At 43.0% G+C, this 26,342-nt stretch overlaps 1 protein-coding gene across 1 annotated transcript in view; it reads right to left on the bottom strand.

Moving 5' to 3' along the window:
• The window catches only part of FARSB (phenylalanyl-tRNA synthetase subunit beta), a 44,353-nt gene that overhangs the window by 5,765 nt on the left and 12,246 nt on the right, over positions 1-26,342 (bottom strand). Inside the window, exons 8-16 of the mRNA XM_069975354.1 lie at positions 19,828-19,898; positions 19,681-19,742; positions 19,031-19,082; positions 17,715-17,776; positions 15,938-16,145; positions 15,579-15,659; positions 15,360-15,452; positions 11,888-12,005; positions 5,298-5,450 (exon numbers count right to left, since the gene is read on the bottom strand). Of these exons, the coding sequence (XP_069831455.1) occupies positions 5,298-5,450; positions 11,888-12,005; positions 15,360-15,452; positions 15,579-15,659; positions 15,938-16,145; positions 17,715-17,776; positions 19,031-19,082; positions 19,681-19,742; positions 19,828-19,898 (900 nt within the window). The remainder of the gene's footprint in view (positions 1-5,297; positions 5,451-11,887; positions 12,006-15,359; positions 15,453-15,578; positions 15,660-15,937; positions 16,146-17,714; positions 17,777-19,030; positions 19,083-19,680; positions 19,743-19,827; positions 19,899-26,342) is intronic.

Genomic DNA, 26,342 nt, shown 5'->3' with positions numbered 1-26,342 from the left:
ATCTGTTGGTGCTATACTAATAATAATTATAATTATTATTATAATTATTATTTTTATTATTATAATTATTATATTATAATTATTATTATTATTATATAACATAACATAAAAAAGGACACTGGAATACCCCCTTCAAGGTATTATTAAGCTAAAGAAAATCCTCTGATAACAACTGGTGCTCAGAAGTTAGTCGTATCACCTTCCTCACCACAGGGAAATAGGCGAGATAATGAGAACGTCGTTGATGACCAGATAATGGTCCAATCCAATGCCTGTCTTTCTAAATGTGGGCCCATGTGCCTAAAATTGAGGATTTGATTTGCACAATGTTTATTGTGTGTTATTCTTTCTTTTTCACGACCTCTACTGTTTTAGTTCAAAATATTCACATACAGGTATGCCAGCCAGCAAATATGCCACATATGACACAGCTTGTGCCATTTTTGCTCATAAATTCCACACCCTATAAAACTAGATGAAGATCGTACATCGTTTCTACCATTGTTACCGTTTCGTCACCAGCAATTTAATAAAGACACAATAATACCTTGTGGAACTTGTGTGGTTACATGTTGCACCAATATTTCTATATTCATTCTAGAATGCAAATTTAGCAGACACAGAATATACAGTAATACTGCTAAATAGTAGTCTTAGAGGGGCTAATAGCCGGGGGTTGTGATACACAGCAGGGAGAAAGGCGGGGAATAAGAGAATAACAAGATTGGTATTAATGTAATATGCAATGTAGATCAAAGGCCTGGAATCAGCCAGACCCCACAGGGAGCGGCTAGTAATTACCCAGGAAACTGTACCTACTGTCAGTGCTGTATTATCAGGGGCTGGCTTTCCCGCTGTGCCTCCGTATCCGACTCTTCTCCCTTGAGTTTCACTCGTTTCTCTTAATTATTATGTAACTTGCTGTCTGCATTTCATGCCTGCTTAACACCCCACAAACAAACGGGTTCCTTCCACTGATCCCCGGCCATTACAGGTGCAGCTAGTGTAATTGTGCCTGCTGGCATCTAAACCATATGACACGCTTAATGGACCAAGAGGGTGCCACCCAGCCTGCAGAGGTGCACCTTGCTCGGTGTGCTAGGGTGGGGGGTTAATAGCAGGTGTACGCATCCCTAATACACCTGCCATGGAGAATCATTTAAGCTAAATTTTACACACCACATACCTTCATTTACAGTATGTAGAGCTATCATCTCAACATACACACTGTGCAGGTCTTTCATTTACTTTAAAGGGGAAAAATAGTAAGATAAAAAATCCACATGCCCTTACAGAACATAGAAACCTCACAGATGGGGTCCCACTATGTAAGAGTGACCCATATTCTGGTGGACCCAGAGCACCCATGCAATAATTCATGTAATACTTTATTTTCTAGATATGGCTTCACCCACAACAATAGGTAAATGCTGTAGAGAAGCAGTACCCATGATGAATGATATAACAGAGAAAGTAGGCTGCTGCTATAGGACAGCACAAAGGTCAGGGGCCCATCCATATAATGATAAATAGAGGGTCCAGCAGCATAGGTTGACTGGTTGTCTAGTTAATCCCAGTCTTATTCTATCTCATCTCCTGTAGAGGGATGCTCTGGTACTGTAGGTTGGGTAATTTACTATTCTCTAGAACCTGTGTAAGGCAGACCACCATCTCATCTCCAGTAAAGACCAAACACAAATTAAAAAAAAAAAAAAAACACAGAAATTGCACACCTTCCCCACAAGAACAAGGTTCAGTCTCTGGTTTCTCTTATATTTAAAAGCAGAAATGGCAAATCTATGAAAGAAAGGATAACGCTAAATAATGTAGTAATACACACTGAGCTCCCATATGGAAGTTAGTAGGATTGTTTCACACATGGAGTTCTTTTGAAATTAAAAAAAAAAAAAAAAAAAAAAAAAACACACCCAAAAATACACAATTGGGGAAATTTAACAAACTGGATTTCACCCATGCGACGCGCCATATTTAATAAGGCTTTTAGTAACACTGGCCAGCATGAGAAGGGTGTAAGAATCAGAGATGAGCGAACCTTGAGCATGCTCGAGTCCATCCGAACCCGAGCGTTAGGCATTTAATTAGCGGTGGCTGCTGAAGTTGGATAAAGCCCTATGGCTATGTGGAAATCATGGATATAGTCATTGGCTGCTCTGGAGAAGGCATAGGCGTAGGCATGATTTAGGCCTGCTAGCTGGCATATATTATAATAAATCAGATGCAGGAGAAGGTTGTGCCAACAGAGACATAGGGACAGTTGTTTCTCTATTTGGTAATTTTTGAAAAACTAGAATTCATTGAACCACATGATTTGTAACAAGAAGCACAGCAGGAAAAAAAAAGGTAGTGCGGGGGGGAAAAAATTGATAAAAACAAAAAAAGAAACCCTAAAGTGCAAAATAAAACATTGCAGTTTATTGAAGCCTCTTTAAAGCCCCACCCGCCCCCATACACACATAAAACATTATGGAAAAAGATTTTATGCCTCAAAAACAGCCTGATATACTGTGTGAACATTGACATACAAGCTCATAGAAGAACCATCAGCATCTTATTCCTTATTGGGCATGTGAGATTTTATATGAATCATAAGCTGATTTGTTTCTATGATAATGCTGCCAGTCCCCATGATCCTTATGAAGCGACCCCCGATAAATGCACAATGATACACAATAACTGTACAATAAGGTGTATCTTACAGCAGATGGGCAGCTGATGTTCTTATAGCTTTCTATGTTTTACCAATGCAGAGCACATAATATAATTTATAGGAGACAATTCCTGGAGATCTCCGCCTCGGTGATAATGTTCCAATCCCTAATAGAATCAGACAGCAGCTAAAACAGGGCTTGGGTTACAATGACTGAGCTTGTAAACCTAGCACTAAGGCATCACAGCTCCACCGTGACAATTTCAGAGCTCGCACTGCATAGAGAGGAGCAGAGGTTATGACCCAGGTTAGGTGTATGCTCAGTAAGCATGTTAAAAGGACAGAAGGTGCGTGAAAAGTGACTATTATACATATGGTCCTAATAGGAGAGATGACGGTATACACATGGAGGGAAACCAAAATCTATATAGTTCTGTTTTGGGATAAACTAACATTCATGTGAATTCCTGTACAAGAGGGCCGTGCCTGAGCATTTGATTTTCACTTTGCAGATATTCATTTATAGACATTCATGGCCTGTTTTAGTTTTTCTCTATAATTACTACAATGCAATACATGTACATTTTTATTACTTTTTTTGATATGTTCAATCCCTGTATTTTTTATACTGAATTTAGTGGTATTGTATTCAATCATCATTGTACTTTCTGATACATAGAAACATGAAAGGTTGTTGGCAGAAAAAGCCCCTCTGGTCCATCTAGTCTCCCCTTTTAGCATTTCCTTTCTTATTATCCTAGGATGGATATACCGGTATGTTTATCCCAGATATGTTTACATTCAGCTATTGTAGATTTACCAAGTTTGTTCCAAAAATCTACTACTAATCTTTCAGTAAAGTCATATTTTCTCAAGTTCCTCCTTCGTCCCCCAACTAATCTCAGATCGTGTCCTCTTGTTCTTGAGTTCCTTTTTTTTTTTTATTAAAAACACTTAACTCTTGAACCTTATTTAATCCTGCAACATATTTAAAGGTTTCGATCATGTCCCCCCCTCACTAAGCGATTTTTGGCCATATTTAGGGCCTGAAGTCTTCTCTGGTTTTATGCTTCACACCCTCCACCATTTTTGAAGCCCTTCTTTTGACCAGCCTTTGAATATCCGTTTTGTAGGTGATGTCAGAACTGGACACAATATTCCAGATGTGGTCTCACTAGAGCTCTATACCGCGGAATCAGAATCTCCCTCTTCCTACTAGTTATACCTCTAGCTATACAGCACAGCATACGATTAAAACTATACTATTGTGCAGGCTATCGGTCAGCTCTATACCATGCTACAGACATGGGCAGATAGCTTATAGGTTGATGAAAAAAACATGACACCTATCTCTTAGCTGATAGTTATTTGCAAAGTTTTTAAATCATGTTTACCTTCTAAGTTTAAATTGTAGAAGCTGGGCAGCATGCACACTAACTCCCTTCCTCACCCCTCCCTACTCTGAATAATTGATATACAGCATTGGCTTCCAGCATTGAGCCCTGTAAATGAAATATGCAGGGAGGGCAGGTGAGGAGGTGTGCATGCTGCAGCTCAGCCCAGCTTGTATAACTCACGCTTAGAAGAAAAATATTATTTTATAACTTTACAAACAGCCATTGTGTGAAAGACAGGTATCATTTGTTTTATCTTCCTTTGAGCTATCTGCCCATATCTGCAGCTCTGAAAATGATATAGTGCTGACAGATCCCCTTTGTATCAAACACAACGTGTGGCACATTCATTGATACAATCAGGGCTAACAATGGCCTTATGGTCTCTATTATAATAAAGATTTTTGTGGTCCTTTTTGTACGGGTTGGAACCTGCATAAAGAAAATAACTAAAATTACATGGGTGATCTCAGCATGAACTAAAAACAGAAAACAGGAACAGTGCACATATCCGTACAGTAAGTTTATGGACTCAAGGCCTATGGTCAAAAATAATGAAGTAATCTCTTATATAACGCTGTCCGAATGAGTCTATGCATACTGTGCATTTATACAGGGCTGTAATTTTAGCTGCACTGTGCAGAACCAATAAGGACTCAGGGCATGTCTAATGCATCCTTAACATTGGTTATACTTCCTCTCAAAAAACTTTATTTGCATCCAGCAATCCTAATCTACATGAGGTTTCTCCATACATTTGCTAGTGTCACAGTAATTCTGACATTTTACCACATCTATCGGTGAAAAAAATGTTAATGTTTTAAAAACCTGGCACAATAAAAAAACAACAAAACAAAAAAAACTTTGACAGACATATGTTTTGGGTTTTGATCTGTGGAAGTTTCACTGCTGTCAATCATCAATCATCTCTGCCCAGATAGCCCCATATACTAATATTGATCTGGACGGACATCACTGCGTGTTTCCCCCAATCGGCGGGGGCCTCACAGCCTCTTTTAATATTTGCTTTATTCTTTTCTCAACCACAGGAGGCAGCATAAAACCTGCAGCCTTGAATAGAGAGAAACTCTGATCACACGCTGCAGGTTTCTGTGAGTAAAATCCATAGCATATATGCTGGGTGTAAACATACCCTCAGAGGTAATACTGTGGAGAATAAATAAGAATAGTGCATGACAATATTACACTATGTGAGAGATGTAAACAACTCTTACCTTCGGCCGCTTTGATTCGGTACCCTTTCTCTGTGCCGGGACTGACCGCTAGTAGCTGCATGATACGGTCCAGCAGGCCGTGTATGACCTCAAACCCTGGGTTCTTGTTGTAATACACTGCACACAGGTGGCGATGGTTCCGCGCTCCAACATCTTAAAGGACAAGTAAGAGATCAGAGGCATTAATGGTTAGCGTAGCTCTTATAACTTGAATAGATGTAGGTAAAAATCATAGTCAGCTGAGGACATATAAGCACCATTATTCTGTTTGGACAGGAACACCTTTTACTAGTAAAATTAAATCCGTAGTAGAAAAAGTAGTAGTTACTTTCCAAAGCATTAGTATTGCTGACTGTGTCAACAATCTATTGCAGCAGATCTCAGAAATCCAAACTTTTTTCACATTTACTTTCCAATTGGTTGCAACAACTGTCACAAGGAAACCCAATACGGATTAGTGTATACCGGCTCATGGATCCACACAAACTTCAAAGAGAAAAGGCAGACAATAGCACCATAATGGAGGCGAGCATGACAAGCAGCAATCACTGAGATTAGGAGTGAGAGATGAAAATAACAGGAGAATGGCGTAAACGGTAGACGGACACGATAAGGAAAACCCCAAATCAGCTGCAGACTCACTCTTTGTAGAAGTAAGAGGAGAAATTGGGAACAGACGTAGGAGAGTCGGCCTCCAGCTGCACATTGTCAGGCATCAAACGCTCGGTATCTGCGGCGCGTTCACCATGTCCGGAGGACGGAGGCCCAAACCACTTTATCTGTTCTTATAACAACCCCTGCAGTGAACGGCCAGTACACAACACATCTATACATGACAGGGGGCTCTGCAAGCATGACGCATATATTAAAATGCACACATGTAAGCTCTTCAGACAAAACGTAACATGCGTATCAATGGTCCAGTTATATCCGTGTATCTAATAAGGTAAAATGCCTGAAAATTAAAGACTGTGGAACAGAGTTAATAAAAAAATCTAATCCCACAGACTATGTCGGGGAATGGCAGAGGTTAACCAGCGGCAAGATGCATTTCCTCTGTTCCTCCAGGCAATTTAGGACAGACTGGTTGTTAGGGAATTATGCCCCTAGTAACCAGTCAGACTGCAGGATCTTGGAGCTGGGGGGCACATGGGTACCCCTACCTTATTCAATTCCATACCTCAAATGGTGTGTTTACACAGACAGATTATCTGACAGATTTTTGAAGCCAAAGCCAGGAATACGTTTGAAAAGAGCAGAAATCTCAATCTTTTCTTTATGACCTGTTCTGTGTCTGTTCCTGGCTTTGGCTTCACAAATCTCAGATTTACTGACACACTACAAAATTACAATTAAGAAACAAATAAGGGTATATCCACACACAGTATTTAATTTGCACAAATTTCTGAAACTGTCTAGTTCATCTGAATGGGACTTATAGAAATCTATACACTTGCTGCTAAAAAAGATTCTCATTCATCATGGAATGACTTCATGGATAGTTACGATATGCAGGTGGGGATCAGTTTGTCACCACTATGTTCCAAGGTTGTATTTTCACATACTGTATGCATAAAATACAAGTACATCATTGATTGAATAAGCTTGGAAAGTGACAGCAACTATTACTAGTTATACTAATGGGGCGTTCCTTCCGTGCACTCCTCCAGGCAGCTCATACAAGGTGTTAACTGTGAAAGAGGCTCTGCTGAACAGAAACCGGAGCATTAGAAGCATACTATACACATGTTATGAGAATATATATACAGTATATATACATATACATGTGTGTATGTATGTGATATATAGAGATAGACACATAGCACAATAAAAAATGACTTTTATATGTATTAGATATACAGTAGTGAGTTGGGTTCTTAGTAGCAGCTAGTGCCCCACATTGTACCTCAACAAGAAGCAAACGATCACTGCTTTATTGGATTTAGTCATTCTGTGCTATTACCAGCCGGATATAATCTGACAGCCGGGGTTAATGGAGTCCAGAAGCAGACGTAGTACTTGTATTCATTACATCCCAATGCAGAGGAGGACTCTGAAGATCTGTGCTCAACACGTTAGCACATACAAGTGGGATCTGATATAACTTTGTTGTCAGACAAAAATGGACCCTAAATTTCCCAATACATCTATATTAGTGTGAATAAAACTTAATTTAATATGTAATGAAAAGTTACACAAGCCTAACAAAATGTCTGTAATCTTTTTATTACATATTAGCAATAGTTTCAGCCATTAATCAAACTTATCTGCTGGCCCCCGCTGACCATATATCCACAGCCTAACCCAGCTGCGTACTGGCGCATATAGTATTATTGTCTACGTTCAAGTGCTACTAAAAACATACAGGAAATGTATGGGATTTTTTGGGGCTCTTGGTTCTGATATACCTTTGTGTTTCTTTCATACCTTGAACTATAATATGCCACATTCCCCCTGCCCTACCATACAGGGGAATGAAGATTTTTTCACAAAGAGGATTCTTTACAGTAAGAGCAGTGACAGTATGGAGAAAGTTCAAAAGCCTGGATTCTTTCTTAAATGTAATATTATAGTTACTACATTGTGGAGAGGGGTCAGTGATCAAGGGATTTTTACTGATTGTCAAATCTGGAGTAAAGGTCACACTCCACGGCCTGATCACTAATGTAAGCAAGTGCTGATCGAGCACTTACTGTACTTACTGATCCTATTACACAGCTCGATAAAATGTGCAGCCCTTGCCCTAAGTGTAAAATAATAAACCTTATACATACCTGTCCACGCTTCCCTGTGTTCTTCTCGCTTCTGTCTACTCCCGGCTGGAACTTCTGAGCCAGTCTATGAAGTGACAGGCCAATCACTGGCCGAGACAGGACAGCAGAGCAGCCTGTCAATTCAGAGACCCACTCAGAAGTTCCAGCGGCGGCTGAAGCTAAAAGAAGCTAGAAGAACACCAGGGAGCATGGACAGGTATAAATAAAGTTTAATATTTTTTACATCAGCTGTCATCTGCACATTGTTACGTATAATAGCGATCAGCGGCCAATGATTGGTCGACATGTTGAAAGGCAACGACCAGCTAAAGATTATTTTTCGGCTGATCTCTCCATATAACAGGTTCTTAAGAAAGGAGGCTGGCTTTTACCTCATGGGGTTTATCTGAGAGAGCAACACTACAGGAGAACAGGCTGAACTGGATGGACGTATGTCTTTTTTCAGTGTTACAAACTATATTAAAACGTCAAAGTAAAGCCCAACCCCTAATCCCAACCAGACTTTTCAGTTCATCGTACATTATACATAGAGGCCATTTTTTCTCTCTTTAACCACATGTCAGCACACATCAGATCTTTGTCCTTTTTGAGGTTAGGGCCTATTACCATTGCGTTCCCTCTTTGTAGTTATTTACCAGCCGATTATGACTTGTTATGAGAACTTGCTATAGTGGATGTATTCAGGGCGACCCGTAAGTGATCAGAAGATTGTGTGACTGCCACTCGTCCAAGTGTAACAAAAGATAAAAGGAAAAATAATCCTTTACAAACACATCGCTGCTGTATGATTCAGCTCTCCACCAGAAGGACATCCCTCATAGGTTTCCTGGAAACACATGTATTGAAAGGATTGTACCGATGATGCTGACGTGATTCACGTATTACACAGAAGATTAACCTTCAGCTTATTAATATCGGGCTTCCTTTCTGCTGTTGCTAAGGAAATGCTCCTCTCTCTGAGCACTATAAGTTGCTGCAGATGTTGGCTGCCTATAACTACAAGTCCTAGAATGCCTTCCCTGTATAAAAACAATGTGAGCCATGGTGATATGTCACAACATTATAATATGGCATCTACCAACAGTGGTGGCGAACACATACAACCCGTGACACCATTCAGCATGGCCCCAAACACCAGGATATATACATGCCTGAATGTGGTCTGAGGATTCAGACAATAGAAGAAAGTGCAGAAAATATAAAACTTCATACACTTTATTCCTCCAGATAAAAGTGCTCATACACACAGGACAATGGAGCAAAGTAGTGTTTCAGGCCCTCATAGCACCCTCACTTGGTATGTGGAAGGGTGCCACGAGCACCTGAAGTACGTCACTTTGCTCCGTACTGGATCCTTTCTTCTATTATCTGATGATGCTGCCCTACACATACCCATAGTCGCAGTGAGAGCACTGAATAGCTTGCACTACTTAGAGGGTGCTCTATCTTATGGGAGCTTTCATATTCTTCTGATAAGTGGGCGTTCCAAAACAGACAAAGTTCTCAGCTAGGAATACAGTATATGCCCATCCATGCAATGTAAAATGTCATAAAGGTCAATGAAGGGCTGATAGGTCATATGTTTGAATCATTGTTATGTCTAAAGACGACTCGTTTTGATAACGAAAAAAAACAAAACGCATTGTTGGCGATTCCCCATTATCAGTACATGAGTTTGTGGTGGCCTGGATTCTGCATGTCACTCTGGTGCAGCTTCCAATAGTCAGTCATCTGCATGTGTGCCAAGGAGGAATTTTTCTTCTACACTTACCTGCTCCCGGTTATTCACACCCCATATGCATACACCATGGATGTCTACTGCTGGTGATACTTAATGAGCAGCATTGACCATTGCATCAAGCGCTTCATAGTGTTGTGTCTAGATTTTGCAAAACTTAAGAAGGAGAGTGCCAATAGTATACCGAGTGCGTTTTAATTAAATCTTGAAATACATAAGACGTTCATGCACCAGAAGACACCACTCATTATCTTCTCTGTGACTCCAAAACATCTTCCCAAGCCCTATGCTGAATGAATAAAGATCCCCATGTTATCCGTTCATTCTGGGCAAATTCACTCCCAGTTCTTGGGATTAGTAGGAATTCCATATCTTGTAGAAAAGGGATAACTTTATGAAATGGGACTAATGTATCTTTAACTTGTGTTCACACTAGCATCAGAGGAGTGTGGTCTCTTTCACAAGTATTGTCAGATTGGATGGATAGAACATGTAGTGGCATTCCTTTTCTAATATCAATGTGCACCAAAACAAAAAACACATGTATCCCATACAAAGTCAGTGTCCAGCATTGGTGTCTGTCCACTGATAAGTCTGGTGCTGCGCACAGCTCTGTGTGAACACAGCCTAATGCTTTAAGTACAAATACTGAGGGCATGGAGAACCTTCTGCAGAGTTTGCTCAGAATCAGCATAATCCTGGTCTGGTTTAGGCCTGGCTCTCAGTCATCACGTGTGAAGCCACTTTTGGCTACTATTCTCTCTGCAAGTCCTTACTGCTTTTGACCACTATCTTGAGGCCGGTTAAGCCCTCTGCTGTAGTATAAAAGTAAATTTGTCAAGTCCCTTTGTCGGCTGTTCTCTTATTTTTATAAATGCAATAAGCCCCTTCTGCCACTTGTCATGTTATTCCCCTGACCTGTTTCACATAAATCCGTGCACACTATATAAGAGAATAGAGTGCATGTTCATTGATGGGACAGCGGTACAGACACAGTGATCAGTTAATGTGGAATGCATATTGTGAGCGATTACAATCTCTGTACACTGCTGTGGAATATGCTGGTGATACATAAAGTTACTACCATTATTACTTATATTCTCCTGCCCCCTGCTGGTGAACAGTGGTAAGCTATTCCTACATTGCACCAAGGCATAGATTTTAAAGGGAAAGAAAAAAAATCATTGCTTTTCAACAAATATGAAAAAAAAAAAAATGCTGTGTAAAAGAAAAAAAAACCTACAAAAAAAACCATCACATAAAATGAAAAAGCCGATTAAAATAAAGCACTAGTAGTAACTCGTGGTAATATTATGTACTGATGTACGCATCAATGAATTAGAGAGTGCTGCCACCTATCAGCCAACAGAGGTATAGCAGTATAAGAAAAAAAAACAAAAGACAATAGTGATATAATAAAAAACACAATGATTCAGGATTTAATAAAGGAACGATAATTATTACTATTAAAAATAAATATTAAAAGGGCTCCTGCCATTAGATGTGATATCGCTAAGGAATAAGCCCAACTCAGCCTAAGAAGGAACTTCTTGTTATATCCAGCATCTCTTATACCACATTGCTTATGGAGCAATGGCGTATCCTAGCTAGATGTAGTTACCAATTATACGTACTAGACATTCCTCAGGTCAGGGATGGTGAAGGTAATGTTTCCACACTGCACTCCTATGGCACATCAGGTAGAGTTAACACCAGGCTGATAACAGACACAGGCAACTAAAATCGATGCAGTCATCCGAAAACACAGCAAAAAAACTAAACAAAAAAACAGACATGAACTCCATCTGTACGCTTCTCTATGCAGCCTACACAGTCAGGATGGAGCGGGGATATTCACTTGCAGGCAGCTGTTCTCATTAATCCTTTCATCCAAACCTGCATGGAAGGATATCATCTAGCAGAACTCCTGATGGCTACATGATTTATGGTACACTCAGCTTAAAGAATCCACTGGGGGATGCCTAGCTTGGATACTCTATGATACCTGGCCCAAGCTACCTGATACTTGTAGATGTTCTGGAAACAATAATCAGCCTGCAAATGAATACCACATTTACCTTTAGTGTTGTCCTTTGTCACCACATCAGAGATTTCAAACAGTTTTAGAGGTAGAGGCATCTTACGATTGGCTGCAATAGTCTTCAGCAAACCGGGCAACAAGGTCGTACGAGCCACCTGACAGAGAAAAGATGACGAAGGTGAGACCTATATAGCATCATGCTTCATCTAACAACTGAACTGAACACCCAAAGCCTGACTGGTCAATACTTTGACATGTCAGTGTGAAAACATTTCAATAGTATTTCTAAATTGAAAGTAACGTTGTATACTTTAACTTATTTCACTACTTTTCTATGGTGTTTCTGGCTTTAATTCTGCCTCTAACGCCAACTGTCTGTTCTGACTAACAAGTGTACATTCTGTAACAGACTTCCCCTTCTGCTGTACACTCTAGCTGGAAATTCAGCCAACAATATCTTCATCCCACTACACTTTCTTGACTATAATCTCACTCTTGCTGCCTGCATAGAGGAAGGAATATAAAGTTGGCTGAATTCCCAGCCAGAGTGTATAACAAGCGCATAGAGCCATTTATAGGATGTACAACTGACGAGAAGGAGTACAGTGAAAAATTAGGTTTTCTCATCATAAAAGCCCCAATCTTTCCATCTAGAGATGTGTGCGGGCTTCTGTCATATGAGGTGAGCAGTAGTTTATTAATTCAATGTAGAGGCAAATGATTGCTTCTTATTCTATTTTTTGGCAGGTAAAATGACCACAAAAAAACAAACCTGCAATTCTGGCATTGAGTAATTTTTCTTTTACTGTGTCCACTGTGCTGAATAATTTTAATAGTTTGGACATTTCTAAAGGCAACATTAGGTAATTTTTTTACCCCCATACTACTGTATTGCAGTGTCTGGACAGGTTTCCTAGTACAAGTGGTATTAAGATGGCAGGCCTAGGGGCCTTCACTAGACCAGAGCCGTGATCTTAAAGAGAATGTACCACCAGGTACATCCTCTTTAAGCTGAACCCACAGATCGAACGGCGATGTCAAGGGGAAGCCGATGCCGCAGTCCGTTTTTCGGACTGCTGCCCGGTTCCCGTGCACGGCGCTGTACTTTGCACCGGAACTGGCCAGTGCTCAAGCACTGGAGCCGGCTGGGCTGCCCCCAGTGGGAAGGAAATCCCTCCCCTGTATGACGCGGCTCCCTTAGAATGAATAGAGCCGCGTCATACAGGGGAGGGAATTCCCTCCCACTGGGGGCGGGCCGGCCTACCTCTAGTGCTTGAGCACCGGCCGGTTCCGGTGAATAGAACGGTGCCGTGCACGGGAACCGGGCTGCGGTCCGAAAAACGGACCGCGGCACTGGCTTCCCCGTGACGGCGCCGTTCGATTCGTGGGTACAGCTTAAAGAGGATGTACCTGGTGGTGAATCCTCTTTAACCACTTAGTAACCAACGACTGAATGACAGAAGAGGCCACCACTCATTGTAACCACCTAGATGCTGCAGTTACTATTGACTATGACATTTAGAGGGTAAATGGTAGGGTTCAGAATTATCTCAGATCTCCATAGTATCAGCTGTAATACACAGCCAGTATCAATTGTTTATAAGGCAGACTAAACTGCTTAACCCACTGCTTCCTTTCACCACCTCATGACATAATAGTACATCAAATGACAGGAAGGGGTTAAATAACAGCAGATTTTAACTTATTTTGTTTCCGTTTTAAGAAAAGAATACAATATTAAATGTATTCCCAGTAATCCCTTGTAGAGCTGGTGCTTCAGTGTGTTCTATATGAGTAATGTAACGTCAGAGATGTGACTCTAGGAGTAATATGGAGATAGGGATGATGAAACCTTAAAGCCTGTAAGCACGTTGGTGACCAGGTGGAGGCAGACTTGTCAGGGTTCAGGTGTAGCAGATAATGTATATTGCTCTGTGAATTCTGCCATTAACCCACAGCACAGACTGCATTCTTCTGTGGATTTTCAGATTTCACCCTCTGCATTACAAAGAGTTAAACCCATTGTGAAAATCAGCAATGGAAAGGGTGTGCCCCGAAATCCCAGCCAATCAGGTTCTGAATACACCACCCACATATACTGTACTGTAAACGTTGTAGAATTTCCTAATCAAAATGTCCTAATGGCCTAATGTCCTGTACTTGGTAAAATGACAATTCTTTTACAGCACTAAACTATTGCAGCGCACGTGCATTATATTATATGTGATCAAAAGAGTTAAGAGCCACAAGTCTACAGGACACAAAGCAAATCAATTGAGGGTGTGATAACCAAGACGGCTGATAGGAGATTAATCTCACGTCATTCATTTACTTTGCTAAGAACATCAAACAGAAGCGAGAGAAAAGTGTTTAATATCCTTAGATTAAATACTCTCAGTAATGGACGGCTGCACGACAGACATTACTGGGTGAGGCACAGGATCTTTTGCCAAGTCTCTGACTCCAGAGCCAGTGATGAAATAGAAGCTTGTTATTTAATCAACTTGTATAATTTTGCTATAGTTATTCTTAAAGGGATATACAAATTAACAGATATTAGAAAGATACAGATTCTTAAATTATTTCTGTTTAAAAAAAACAAAACAAAAAAAAAAAAAAAAACAGCCTTCCAGTACTTATCAGCTGCTGTATGTCCTACAGGAAGAGGAGTATTGTTTCTAGTCTGACATTGTGCTCTCTGCTGCAATCTCTGTGGGTATTAGAAACTGCCCAGTGCAAAACAGGTTTTCTATGGGGATTTGCTACTGCTCTGGACAGTTCCTGACATGGACAGAGGTGGCAGCAGAGGGCACTGTGTCAGACTGGAAAGAAAACACAACTTGGCTTAAGATTTACTTCTTTTTTTTTTAATAGAAGTATTTTACAGATCTGTACAATCCTTCTTGCACCAGTTGATTTGAAAAAATAAATTGTATTCATTTTATACAGTTTTACCTCAGCATGAGATATTGTCTGCTTGCCCAACCAGTAGCTGAAGTATGATATGGCTGACCGGGCACTGTTCTGTGCCCAACCGGATCCCTAACAAGCTGTGCATTGGGATCAGAGCAACTATTCAACAGGAAGGTCCTCAGTGGCTGCTCTCCACCCCACTAGCCTTCAGTGAGACCTTCTCTTTGTATACACACAGAGATAGATATGTCACTCAAAGCCAGCAGGGCACAGTGCAGCTGCGGGTTCTACTCCCATGACAAGCTACCCAATGTTACCGTCATGTGTATACTGCACAATGCAGTGTAAAATCAGCCCGAGATCCACCATGCATTATCCTGATGCCTTCAAACAGATGCACCAGACAGGCACAACTGGTCATGGTCAATCACCCACTTCCTTTTAAAGGAAGAAGCCGGTCTGGGAGAAACTTTCAAAAACCTTGTAGGAATCAATATTTACACTTTTAAATTCAAAGCTCAGGGTCTCCATAAGATATGCAGCAGCTAAACGTTATAAGAAACACAGCAACCTGCTCTATTGCTTCCATAACTGACCTGGAACTCTGCAGTCTTGGGGTTTGCAATGTGTGCTGCATTGGTGGCAGAGACAGGAATACCCAATTTATCTGCAATATCATCGACTGAACACTGTGGTTACAAACAGAATAGGATTATGTCAGACAGAGTTACAGAGTTATTCTATAGAGATAAACAAGACATTTGGGCAGGTGAAGTTTTGCTGCTAATAAGGCTGACAACTCTACAATTGCTTACCAAGGCGAATGTCAGAGCTTCAGTAAAGCCAGCAGCCGCCAAGTCCTGACGCAGCAGTTCTGTCAGCTTATTTAGAGGGAACTAGAGATAAAGACAAAAAAAAAGATACTAAAAGCCTTCTCAGTGTAAATCTAAGTAAGGAAATACTGTAGGTACAAAATCTACTGTCACTTTACAATTCAAGGTATGTGCATTTGCCTGTAGTCACAGAGGGGGATGTGGGGGTCCAAGGTAGGCAAGTAGTTTTACATAATCACTTTAAAGGGGTATTCCAGGAAATCTAATAAACCTGACAGGTCTGGAGAGCTGACAGATTCAGATAAAAGCATTTCTGGATGCAAACAGTCTGGGGCTCTCACCTGGTTGGCAATGGTGTAGGTCTTAGGGATGGTCATTTGGATATTATTGAAGCCAAAGGCGACAGCTGCGTCCTCTACAATGTCACAGGCGTGAATGATGTCCGCTCGTGTAGGGGGGATCTCGATCTCTAGCTGCTCACCATCTTCCAGCACATGAGATTTCAGACACATCCGTGTCAGCAGTTTAGCTAACTTGTCTGGGGTCTCCCTGAAGAAATAGAAAGTCGTGGATTTTACACGAAATAACTGTATATATTGATTCTTTATTGGCTTTCATTGACATGGCTTTAATATCTTTTACAATAGTTATGCTATCAATCAAGGAGCAGCTATGGAGAACATGTGGATTGTATATTGAGCAAGATTTTTTAAGGTTTTAATTCACACAACTCTAACTATAAGGATTAAATGGGCATTTTATGAATAACAGAGGTAACGCTGAGTGTGCACAGCTTATGTAGGAAACGTGCCTCCATTCAGCGAGATAGAAATAGAGAACAGACGTCACCTTGGAACAAACATCATTTCCACACATCTTGCCCCATCTCATTGACCAATGCCCTGGATTATTCACAGATTGCACAAGTACTATGTGTGGCTAAAGTGCACGCCCTTTATACCTACTATGGAGGATGTTACATTTAGAACAACAGTCTGGACAAAAAAAACAAATGAAAAGGACAAAATCTCATGGCAACTGAAACTTTTCATGTGTGAATAAGGGTATGTTCACATCTCGTTTTTCTCCACACGTCGGGCTACACGTCAGGAATTTAGTAAAACAAGGATGCGGACGTGCAGCACAATGGCCAAATGACGGCCACATTGACTTTAATGAGCAGGACGGAGTCATTATGTGACTGTGTTCTGCTCATTTGCGGGATGTACACTGCTTTTGTGCAGGACTCAAAAGCGTAGTCGACCACATTTTTGAGTCCTGCACAAAAGCAGTGTACGTCCCGCAAATGAGCAGAACATAGTCACATAATGACTCTGTCCTGCTCATTAAAGTCAATGTGGCCGTCGGCCGCACGTCGAGCTGCACGTCCCCATCCTTTTTTCACTGATTCCTGACGTGTAGCCTGACGTGTGGAGAATAACGAGATGTGAATATACCCTAAGGGTGCGTTCACACCTACAGGATACGCAGCGGATTTTCATGCTGCGAGTTTGCAGTGAAATCAGCTGCAGATCCTGTACTGTGAAGCTCAATGGGTCCCATACACGCAGCGGATCCGCTGCCTGCATGGGACCCAGCCCCTTTAACCCCAGCGCCGCCGCTGGCCGGCCGCAGCTTACAGCCCCCCCCCCCCCACGCCCGATCACAGCCCCGGCAGTTATGCTCAGCCAATCGCAGCTGAGCACAGTTACGATGCGGCAGAGTGGGGGCCGGCAGGAGCGGGTCGGCCGGCCTCCCAAAGATGACGTCTTTGACAAGATTACAGACAGGGTCGGTCGACACGGATCAGGTATGTATACTGCACTACACTTCCGTGTACACGGGCGGGGGGCGGGGAACACGGGAAGGGGGCCATTCACATACATAACATACATTACAAAGTTGTATAACTTTGTAATGTGTGTTATTTTGTGAATAATTTCTTAGCGCCGCACTACCCCTTTAAAGTGAATGAGAAGTTTGGGAGCTGTTGGCATAGATAATAAACATTATTAGCTGTCTGGAAGCTAGGAACATCAGATGGAAGACACTAACAGCTATGTACAATATACAGTAACTACAAACAAATGCATTATGACTATTCCTCACATTTCATACCTGATGCCGATTTTACTGTTTATTTTCTCAGCAGCGAGAGTCTCTTTCCTGTACGCCAGCTCCTGTATCCCAAACAACAAGATGTTACTGTAAGAACAGTGCTGCTGCTGCTTTTCCCTGCTGGGAACTGAAGATACGTGTATGTGAATGTTGCCTTGGGGTGGGTTTACATGTAGTATATTGGTCTGTATTTTAGCAAAACTATAATGGAAAGATTTGCACCGTTCTCTGTGTTTTGAGAACACTCCCGGTTTTGGCTCCCGGTTTAAAATACTGATCAAAATACTAACTAAACTAAAGGAAAACTGACAGCTGCAATCACATGGCAAACTGCTGACACTGCTAGATAGGTCAAGGAGACACATGGTACCTTTTATATGTCTGTCTGAGCTTTTTCCATAATGTATAATTTTATTCTCCTGTGCAAAGTGTTACAGGTTTTAGCAGGTCTCTTAAAGGACAACTCCCACGAAAATTTTTTTTAGCTTATTTAACACACATTACAAAGTTATATAACTTTGTAATGTGGTTAAATACCCGGACTGGCCCCCTTCCCCCACTTTCGGACCCCCGACCCCCCCGCCCGGAAGTTAAAGAATATATACATTACCTAGTACGATCGTCACGGTCCTCTTCTCCCGGGCGGCATCTGGTGACGACGACGTCAGAGCCGGGGGGCGGTCCGGGTCTTCTTCCTCCTCGGCGTCTTTATAGAGAGTGAATGGGACGGAAAAGGCTGCTGGTGCACATGGGCACCAGCAGCCTTTTCATTGGCTGGAGCGCATCACATGGCTTCCAGCTTCGTCAGCCCTGATTGGCTGAGGTTGCTGGAAGCCATGTAATGCGCTCCAGCCAATGAAAAGGCTGCCGATGCGCAAGCGCACTGGCAGCCTTTTCCATCCCCAGGACCCGGAAATCAGAGACATCGCTGGACGGCGGTGACGGTGAGGCGGACGAATGGAGTGGCGATCGTCACCGGAGGGATGGTGAGTATGGTGTTTGTGTGTGTCTGTGTTTTTTTTTTTTTTGGGGGGGTCCCGCGGGAGTTGTCCTTTAACTGCTAAAGGCTGTAACGTATACTTGCTTCCCCTTCCATCCCTGTCCCTGCTTAGGAGATATACTAGACCTCTGCACCATAGGCACTTGGGAAAGCCAGCAGTACTGATGCCAGTCCTAGTGCTGCTGGTGAAGAGGATCAATCACAGTAAAGGAGCCCACCCACGAAGGAAACAGGGAAGTGAAGTAATCTTCAAGCAATGTGCAAGGTATAAAGGGAAGGTGGGAACAACCCTTTTAAAATAAAATATATTTCTTACCGGGTAAAAATAACTTTTTCCATCTGGGTAAATAACCTCAGCAGCCTCCACACTAAAAAGAAAAAAAAAAAAACAACAACGTTTCTGAGGTGAAGGTGGCAGGAAGGAGTAAGGTCTGGGATCTTAAAGACAATGTGGAATCAGTGGTATTCTAGTGGTATTGATATTGTGGGACCAGTGAAAACTGCTTTGTGTAATAGGGTCTTTAGAGCCACTGACTAATCAATTGTGTGTGATTTGGGGGATTAAGATTAGGATTTCAATTTTCAGAAAGTGGAAAGAGACTAAAGAGAATATAGTCAACACACACTGGGATCCTGGATAGCACAGTACGTTTTCTGGCATAGCTTCAACCCCAAAAGACTAGTCTTATCATTACACTATACCACAGATTATGATGTAATAAGACAATGACATTTAACAGACTATGTCTGGAAACTGGCCTGGTATGTATATTATAGATCATCTTAAATAGCTGCCTATTCATAAATTAGTGGTGGCTGTGTCTCCCACTGTCCGGTGCCAATGCATTTACCTCTAACACCTGCATTTAAATAGTGACTTCACCTTCTTAGGATGTAATCCTGACAGACCTGAAGGTTTGAAGTGGATAACCCCTTCATTAATATTTCAATATTAAATTTACTCACTTGAATGGTTCACTGCAGTATTCACTGAACATCGTAACGATCATATCCAAAACTATTTTAGCCTGCAACAAAACAAAGTTAATAAGTAACACAACCAACATAAAACGTTATAACCACAGAAACAGACGCTTTTATTATTCTCATTACCTTTGTAAGATCCGTGGCTGTGCACTCAATAAATACGTTGTGAGTATTTAAGGTTATTTTTGTGTGATTCCCTGGAAGTCAGAGGGAAAAAAAATGATAAAATTACACACTGCGGTGAGTAGTATGCAAAAAAGAGCTAGTGGAGCCTCATTTAAGTCTCAAAATACAGGACTAGCCAGATATTCCTCCAAGAAGGGTCCAGCTGACAGTGTTCTCTTTGTCTATTCTCCCTGAGATCAGTGATCTGTTACCTGTATAGCTCTCCTAGGCATTGCTCCCACTTAGCCAGAATCCTGCTCCACACTGATGAGGGGCAACACAGCTGTCTGTGGATGGATACTCAGCCTTGGTTTTTCCCAGGTCATTACATTGACTTATAGGGCCACTTAATATGGTGGTTTCCCTGCAGGAGCCACCACATGGCTGGGCCCTTCCCGAAGGGATATCTGGATAGTCTTGTGTTTTGAGAATCTTAAATGAGGCTCCATGGGCTCTCTTTTTGCATATTCGTATTTCCCTGGAAGCAATGCACCTAGATTTTCACTGTATTGAGTGCTTTAACCGGCAGTCAACAGTGTTATTTTTGGCTGGTCTCCCTGAGATCAGTGATCTGTTTCCCGTATATATGTATTTTTTTTAGCTCTAATAGCAGCTGAGAACAGACAGTTACTTTGGTAAGTTGCAGTACTATGATAATAGCCACCATGTATTGTTCTAAAGTTGCCACCATGTATTGTTCTAAAGTTGCCAATACGCAGAGTAAAATAGCCAGGACTTTGGCCAATCTGCTGAATCTCCCCTGGTAGATGATGTTGAAGGAAAGAAGCATTGGGGATGATGGATTTCAACCCCTATTACTCTATTTCTTAACTCTTTTTTATTCTTAGCTATAGGCCCTATTACAGGGGACGATTATCGTGCGAAAAATCGTTAAATCGTTCGAATTTAAACAACAATCGTTCTGTGTAATTGCAGGCAACGATCGAAAAATCATTGGTATGTCGTTGATCATTAATTTAGATCTGGACCTAAAATTATTGTTAATCGTTCGCTAAACGTTTGCTCTAATTCCACATTCGTTCGCTCAAGTTCCACATTTTTTCACTAATGGTTCAGTGTAATTGCACATTGTCCATTGTTTTGCTGGGATGAGAAGGAATAAACGATCGTAATAACAATCGTAACTAGTGATTATTGTTCTGTGTAATTTGGTGAACGATTTCAGGTTAACGATAAACAATCTCGTTTGTGATCGTTTATTGTTAGTCGTTAATCGTTAAAAATCGCTCCATGTAATAGGACCCTAAGGACCCTAACGATTAACAATCTCAAACGACCGCTATTGCGAAAGACCTGAAAACGTTCACTCATTTCATGGAACGATAATCGTTACTTATGATCGTATTTGCGATCGTTTTTTCTTCGCTATTGCGTTCCTATCTACTGCGAACGACGTCTTATTCAATGCGAACGAGCAACGATAAAAATAGGTCCAGGTCTTATAAAGCGATCAACGATTTCTCGTTCGGTCATTAATCGTTAACTGCATTTCAACCAAACGATTATCGGTTAGATTCGAACGATTTAACGATAATCTGAACGATAATCGTCCGGTGGAATAGGGCCCTAACCCCTTGTCTCCCCTAAGAAATAACATATATTTTTGATTAAGCAGTGTTAAGATGCAAGTTAATCAGAGATCAATTTCAGTATGGCAATTCTCTCCTCTTCAAAGCTGGCTAAGTATATTAGACATCTGCCAATGTTGGTGGGTTTGGAAGACAAAGTAATGTGTTTGAGGGCAGCCCAAGAGTACTCTGAAATTTGATGTTAGAGAAAAGGAGCTGGTATTTCAACAATGCCAATTCATAGCTCCCACTGGAGATAAGCCGCTGCCAGAGGTGTCTGGCACAAGCACCTACCCTGATCCCTGCTGATATAACAAGAAAGCTTTATGGCAGGAGAGATAACATTTGGCCAAAAACTCTCATGTGTATGGTTGGCTTAACCCCTTAGTGACCGCCGATACGGCTTTCTACGGCGGTCACTAATGGTCCTTATTCTGCTGCCATCAGCTTTTTACGGCGATGGCAGAGAATAAGGCTGCGGGGCCGGGACGGCCCCCACCCCATCCCCCCGGCTACCGGAGGTAGCTGAGGGGTTGGGGCAGTGTGTGAGGTCCGTCCCGGCCCCCCCCCTTACCGACGATCGCCGCTATTAACGTTATAGCGGCGACCGTCGGTAATGGAGATTACCGGTGCCGCCGCCACCTTTCATCTCCCCCCGCCGTGAATCTACGGCGGGGGGAGATGAAATAAGTATCCCCCAGACCTCAGATCAGCCCCCCCTAGTGCCCCGATAACTAACCCCCCTCCCCCGGCGGCCATCATTTCCAAGATGGCCGCCGCTATCGCTGTGAACCGACTAACGTCGGTTCACAGCGATTAAAAGGTTAAAATGAATGAAAGCCCCATGCTCTCCGCCACCGGAGGTAGCGGAGAGCATGGGGCAGTCATCGGGGACCCCCCTGTGGGGTCCCGGTACAAGCGATCAGCGGTATATACTATATACCGCTGATCGCTTGTGCCATGTGCTCCCGGCACTTTTTATCCCCTGTCACCATGAATGATTGGTGACAGGGGATAAAAAGTGATGTCCCCCCACCCCCCAAGTCGCCCCCCCACCCCCCCTGTCACCCCCGTCCCCCAGTCACCCCCCCCTTCCCCATATACTCACCGGATCGACGGAGCTCCTTCCTCCTCGACGTCCTGGCTGGTTATGAAGTGCGCATGCGCTTCACAACCAGCCAACTCTGAAAATTTAAAGTGACAGAGACCAATTTGGTCTCTGTCACTGAACTATGATTACTGAGATAGAAAATATCACAGTAATCATAGTAATACAGTGAAAATGAATATGTAAAGTACAAAAAGTGACAAACATACAAAAAAATAAAACACACACTTTTTATTATAGTAATAATTGCAGTTTACTCCCAAATTACCCCTAACCCCTCCCCAGATTACCCGTAACCACCGCACGTTGCCCGTAACCACCGCACGTTGCCCGTAACCACCGCACGTTGCCCGTAACCACCGCACGTTGCCCGTAACCACCGCACGTTGTCCGTAACCACCGCACGTTGCCCGTAACCACCACACGTTGCCCGTAACCACCGCACGTTGCCCGTAACCACCGCAAATTGCCAGTGACCCCCTCCAGATTGCCCGTAACCACCCCAAATTACATGTACCCACCCCAGATTACCTATAAGCACTTCAGTTTATCAGTAACAATCCCAGATTGTCTGTAACCCTTCCAGGTTGCACATAACCCCCCCAGGTTCCCCGTAATCATGCCAGATTACATGTAACCCCCCCAGATTGCACGTAACCACTGCGCGTTGCCTCTGACCACGCCACGATGCCTCTGACCACGCCACGATGCCTCTGACCACGCCACAATGCCTCTGACCACCGCACGTCGCCTCTGACCACCGCACGTCGCCTCTGACCACCGCACGTCGCCTCTGACCACCGCACGTCGCCTCTGACCACCGCACGTCGCCTCTGACCACCGCACGTCGCCTCTGACCACCGCACGTCGCCTCTGACCACCGCACGTCGCCTCTGACCACCGCACGTCGCCTCTGACCACCGCACGTCGCCTCTGACCACCGCACGTCGCCTCTGACCACCGCACGTCGCCTCTGACCACCGCACGTCGCCTCTGACCACCGCACCTTGCCTCTGACCACCGCACCTTGCCTCTGACCACCCCAAATTGCCAATGACCCCCTCCAGATTGCGGTGCCCATGTCAGATTACAGGTACCCACCCCAGATTGCCTATAAGAACTTCAGTTTATCCGTAACCACCCCACATTGCCCGTAACCACCCCACGTTGCCCGTAACCACCCCAGATTGTCAGTAAGCACTGCAGGTTGCGCGTAACCACCCCACGTTGCCCGTATCCACCTCAGATTGTCTGTAAGCACTGCAGGTTGCCCGTAACCAGCCAACGTTGCCTGTAACCACCCCAGATTGTCTGTAAGCATTGCAGGTTGCCCGTAACCACCCCACGTTGCCCGTATCCACCCCAGATTGTCTGTAAGCACTGCAGGTTGCCCGTAACCACCCCACGTTTCCCGTAACCATCCCAGATTGTCTGTAAGCACAGCAGGTTGCCCGTAACCAGCCCACGTTGCCCGTTACCAGCCCACGTTGCCTGTAACCAGCCCACGTTGCCTGTAACCAGCCCACGTTGCCTGTAACCACCCCACGTTGCCTGTAACCACCCCACGTTGCCTGTAACCACCCCACGTTGCCTGTAACCACCCCACGTTGCCGTAACCACAGCAGGTTGCCCGTGACCACCACACGTTGCCCATAACCACCACACATTGCCCGTAACCACCCCGCGTTGCCTGTAACCACCCCACGTTGCCTGTAACCACAGCAGGTTGCCCGTGACCACCCCATGTTGTCTGTAACCACCCCAGATTACCTGTAACCACCTCAGGTTGCCCATAACCACCCCAGACTGTCTGTAACCACCCCACATTACCTGTAATCTAATTTTTTTTATCTTATTTTAGTAACTGCGCTATTCTAATAACCATTACTAGCTGCGGTTTTGCTCCTGTAAATCGGCGCTCCTTCCCTTCTGAGCCCTGCTGTGTGCCCATACAGTGGTTTATGCCCACATATGGGGTACCGTTGTACTCAGGAGAACCTGCGTTACAGATTTTGGGGTACGTTTTCTCTCCTGTTCCTCGTCAAATTGAGAAATTTCAAACTAAACCAACATATTATTGGAAAAATTCGAGTTTTTCATTTTTACTGGCCAATTTTGAATACTTTCCTCTAATACCTGTGGGGTAAAAATGCTCACCACACCCCAAGATGAATTCTTTGAGGGGTGCACTTTCCAAAATGGGGTGACTTTTGGGGGGAATCTATTCTGCTGACACTACAGGGGCTCTGCAAACGCACCTGGCGCTCAGAAACTTCTTCAGAAAAATCTGCACTGAAAATGCTAATTGGCGCTCCTTCCCTTCTGAGCCCTGCTGTGTGCCCATGCAGTGGTTTATGCCCACATATGGGGTACCGTTCTACTCAGGAGAACCTGCTTTACATATATTGGGGTGACATTTCTCTCCTGTTCCTCGTGAAATTGAGAAATTTCAAACTAAAGGAACATATTATTGGAAAAATTCGAGTTTTTCATTTTTACTGTCTACTTTTGAATACTTTCCTCAAATACCTGTGGGGTCAAAATGCTCACCACACCCCAAAATAAATTCTATGAGGGGTGCACTTTCCAAAATGGAGTGACTTATGGCGAGATTTTACTCCGCTAGCACTACAGGGGCGCTGCAAACGCACCTGGCGCTCAGAAACTTCTTCAGCAAAATCTGCATTGAAAAAGCTAATTGGCGCTCCTTCCCTTTTGAGCCCTCCTGTGTGCCCATGCAGTGGTTTACGCCCACATATGGGGTACCATTGTACTCAGGAGAACCTGCGTTACAAATTTTGTGGTACTTTTTTCCTCTTGTTCCTCGTGAAATTGAGAAATTTCAAACTAAAAGAACATAATATTGGAAAAATTTGAGTTTTTCATTTTTACTGTCTACTTTTGAATACTTTCCTCTAATACCTGTGGGGTCAAAATGCTCACCACACACCAAGATGAATACTTTGAGGGGTGCACTTTCCAAAATGGAGTGACTTTTGGGGGGGTTCTCTTCTACGGACACTACAGGGGCTCTGCAAACGCACCTGGCGCTCGGAAACTTCTGCAGCAAAATCTGCATTGAAAAAGCTAATTGGCGCTCCTTCCCTTCTGAGCCCTCCTGTGTGCCCATGCAGTGGTTTATGCCCACATATGGGGTACCATTGTACTCAGGAGAACCTGCGTTACAAATTTTGGGGTACTTTTTTCCTCTTGTTCCTCGTGAAATTGAGAAATTTCAAACTAAACGAACATATTATTGGAAGAATTCAAGTTTTTCATTTTTACTGTCTTCTTTTGAATACTTTCCTGTAATACCTGTGGGGTCAAAATGGTCACCACACACCAAGATGAATTCTTTGAGGGGTGTACTTTCCAAAATGGGGTGACTTATGGGGGGTTTTCTCTCTGCTGACACTACAGGGGCACTACAAACGCACCTGGCGCTCAGAAACTTCTTCAGCAAAATCTGCATTGGAAAAGCTAATTGGCGCTCCCTTCCTTCTGAGCCCTGCTGTGTGCCCATACAGTGGTTTACGCCCACATATGGGGTACCGTTGTACTCAAGAGAACCTGCATTACAAATTTTGGGGTGCTTTTTGTCTCATATTCCTTTTGAAAATGAGAAACTTTAATCTAAACGTATATATTATTGGAAAATTTTAATTTTCAATTTTTTTACTGCCTAATTGTGAATACTTTCCTCCAGCCCCTGTAGGGTTAAAATGCTCATTATACCCCTAGATTAATTCTTTAAGGTGTGTAGTTTCCAAAATGGGGTC

Source organism: Dendropsophus ebraccatus, chromosome 6 (assembly GCF_027789765.1).
Source record: "Dendropsophus ebraccatus isolate aDenEbr1 chromosome 6, aDenEbr1.pat, whole genome shotgun sequence".
Classification (NCBI taxonomy): Eukaryota; Metazoa; Chordata; class Amphibia; order Anura; family Hylidae; genus Dendropsophus; species Dendropsophus ebraccatus.
The sequence above is the reverse complement of the archived record's forward strand: the minus strand, read 5'-3'. Positions and strand labels throughout refer to the sequence as shown.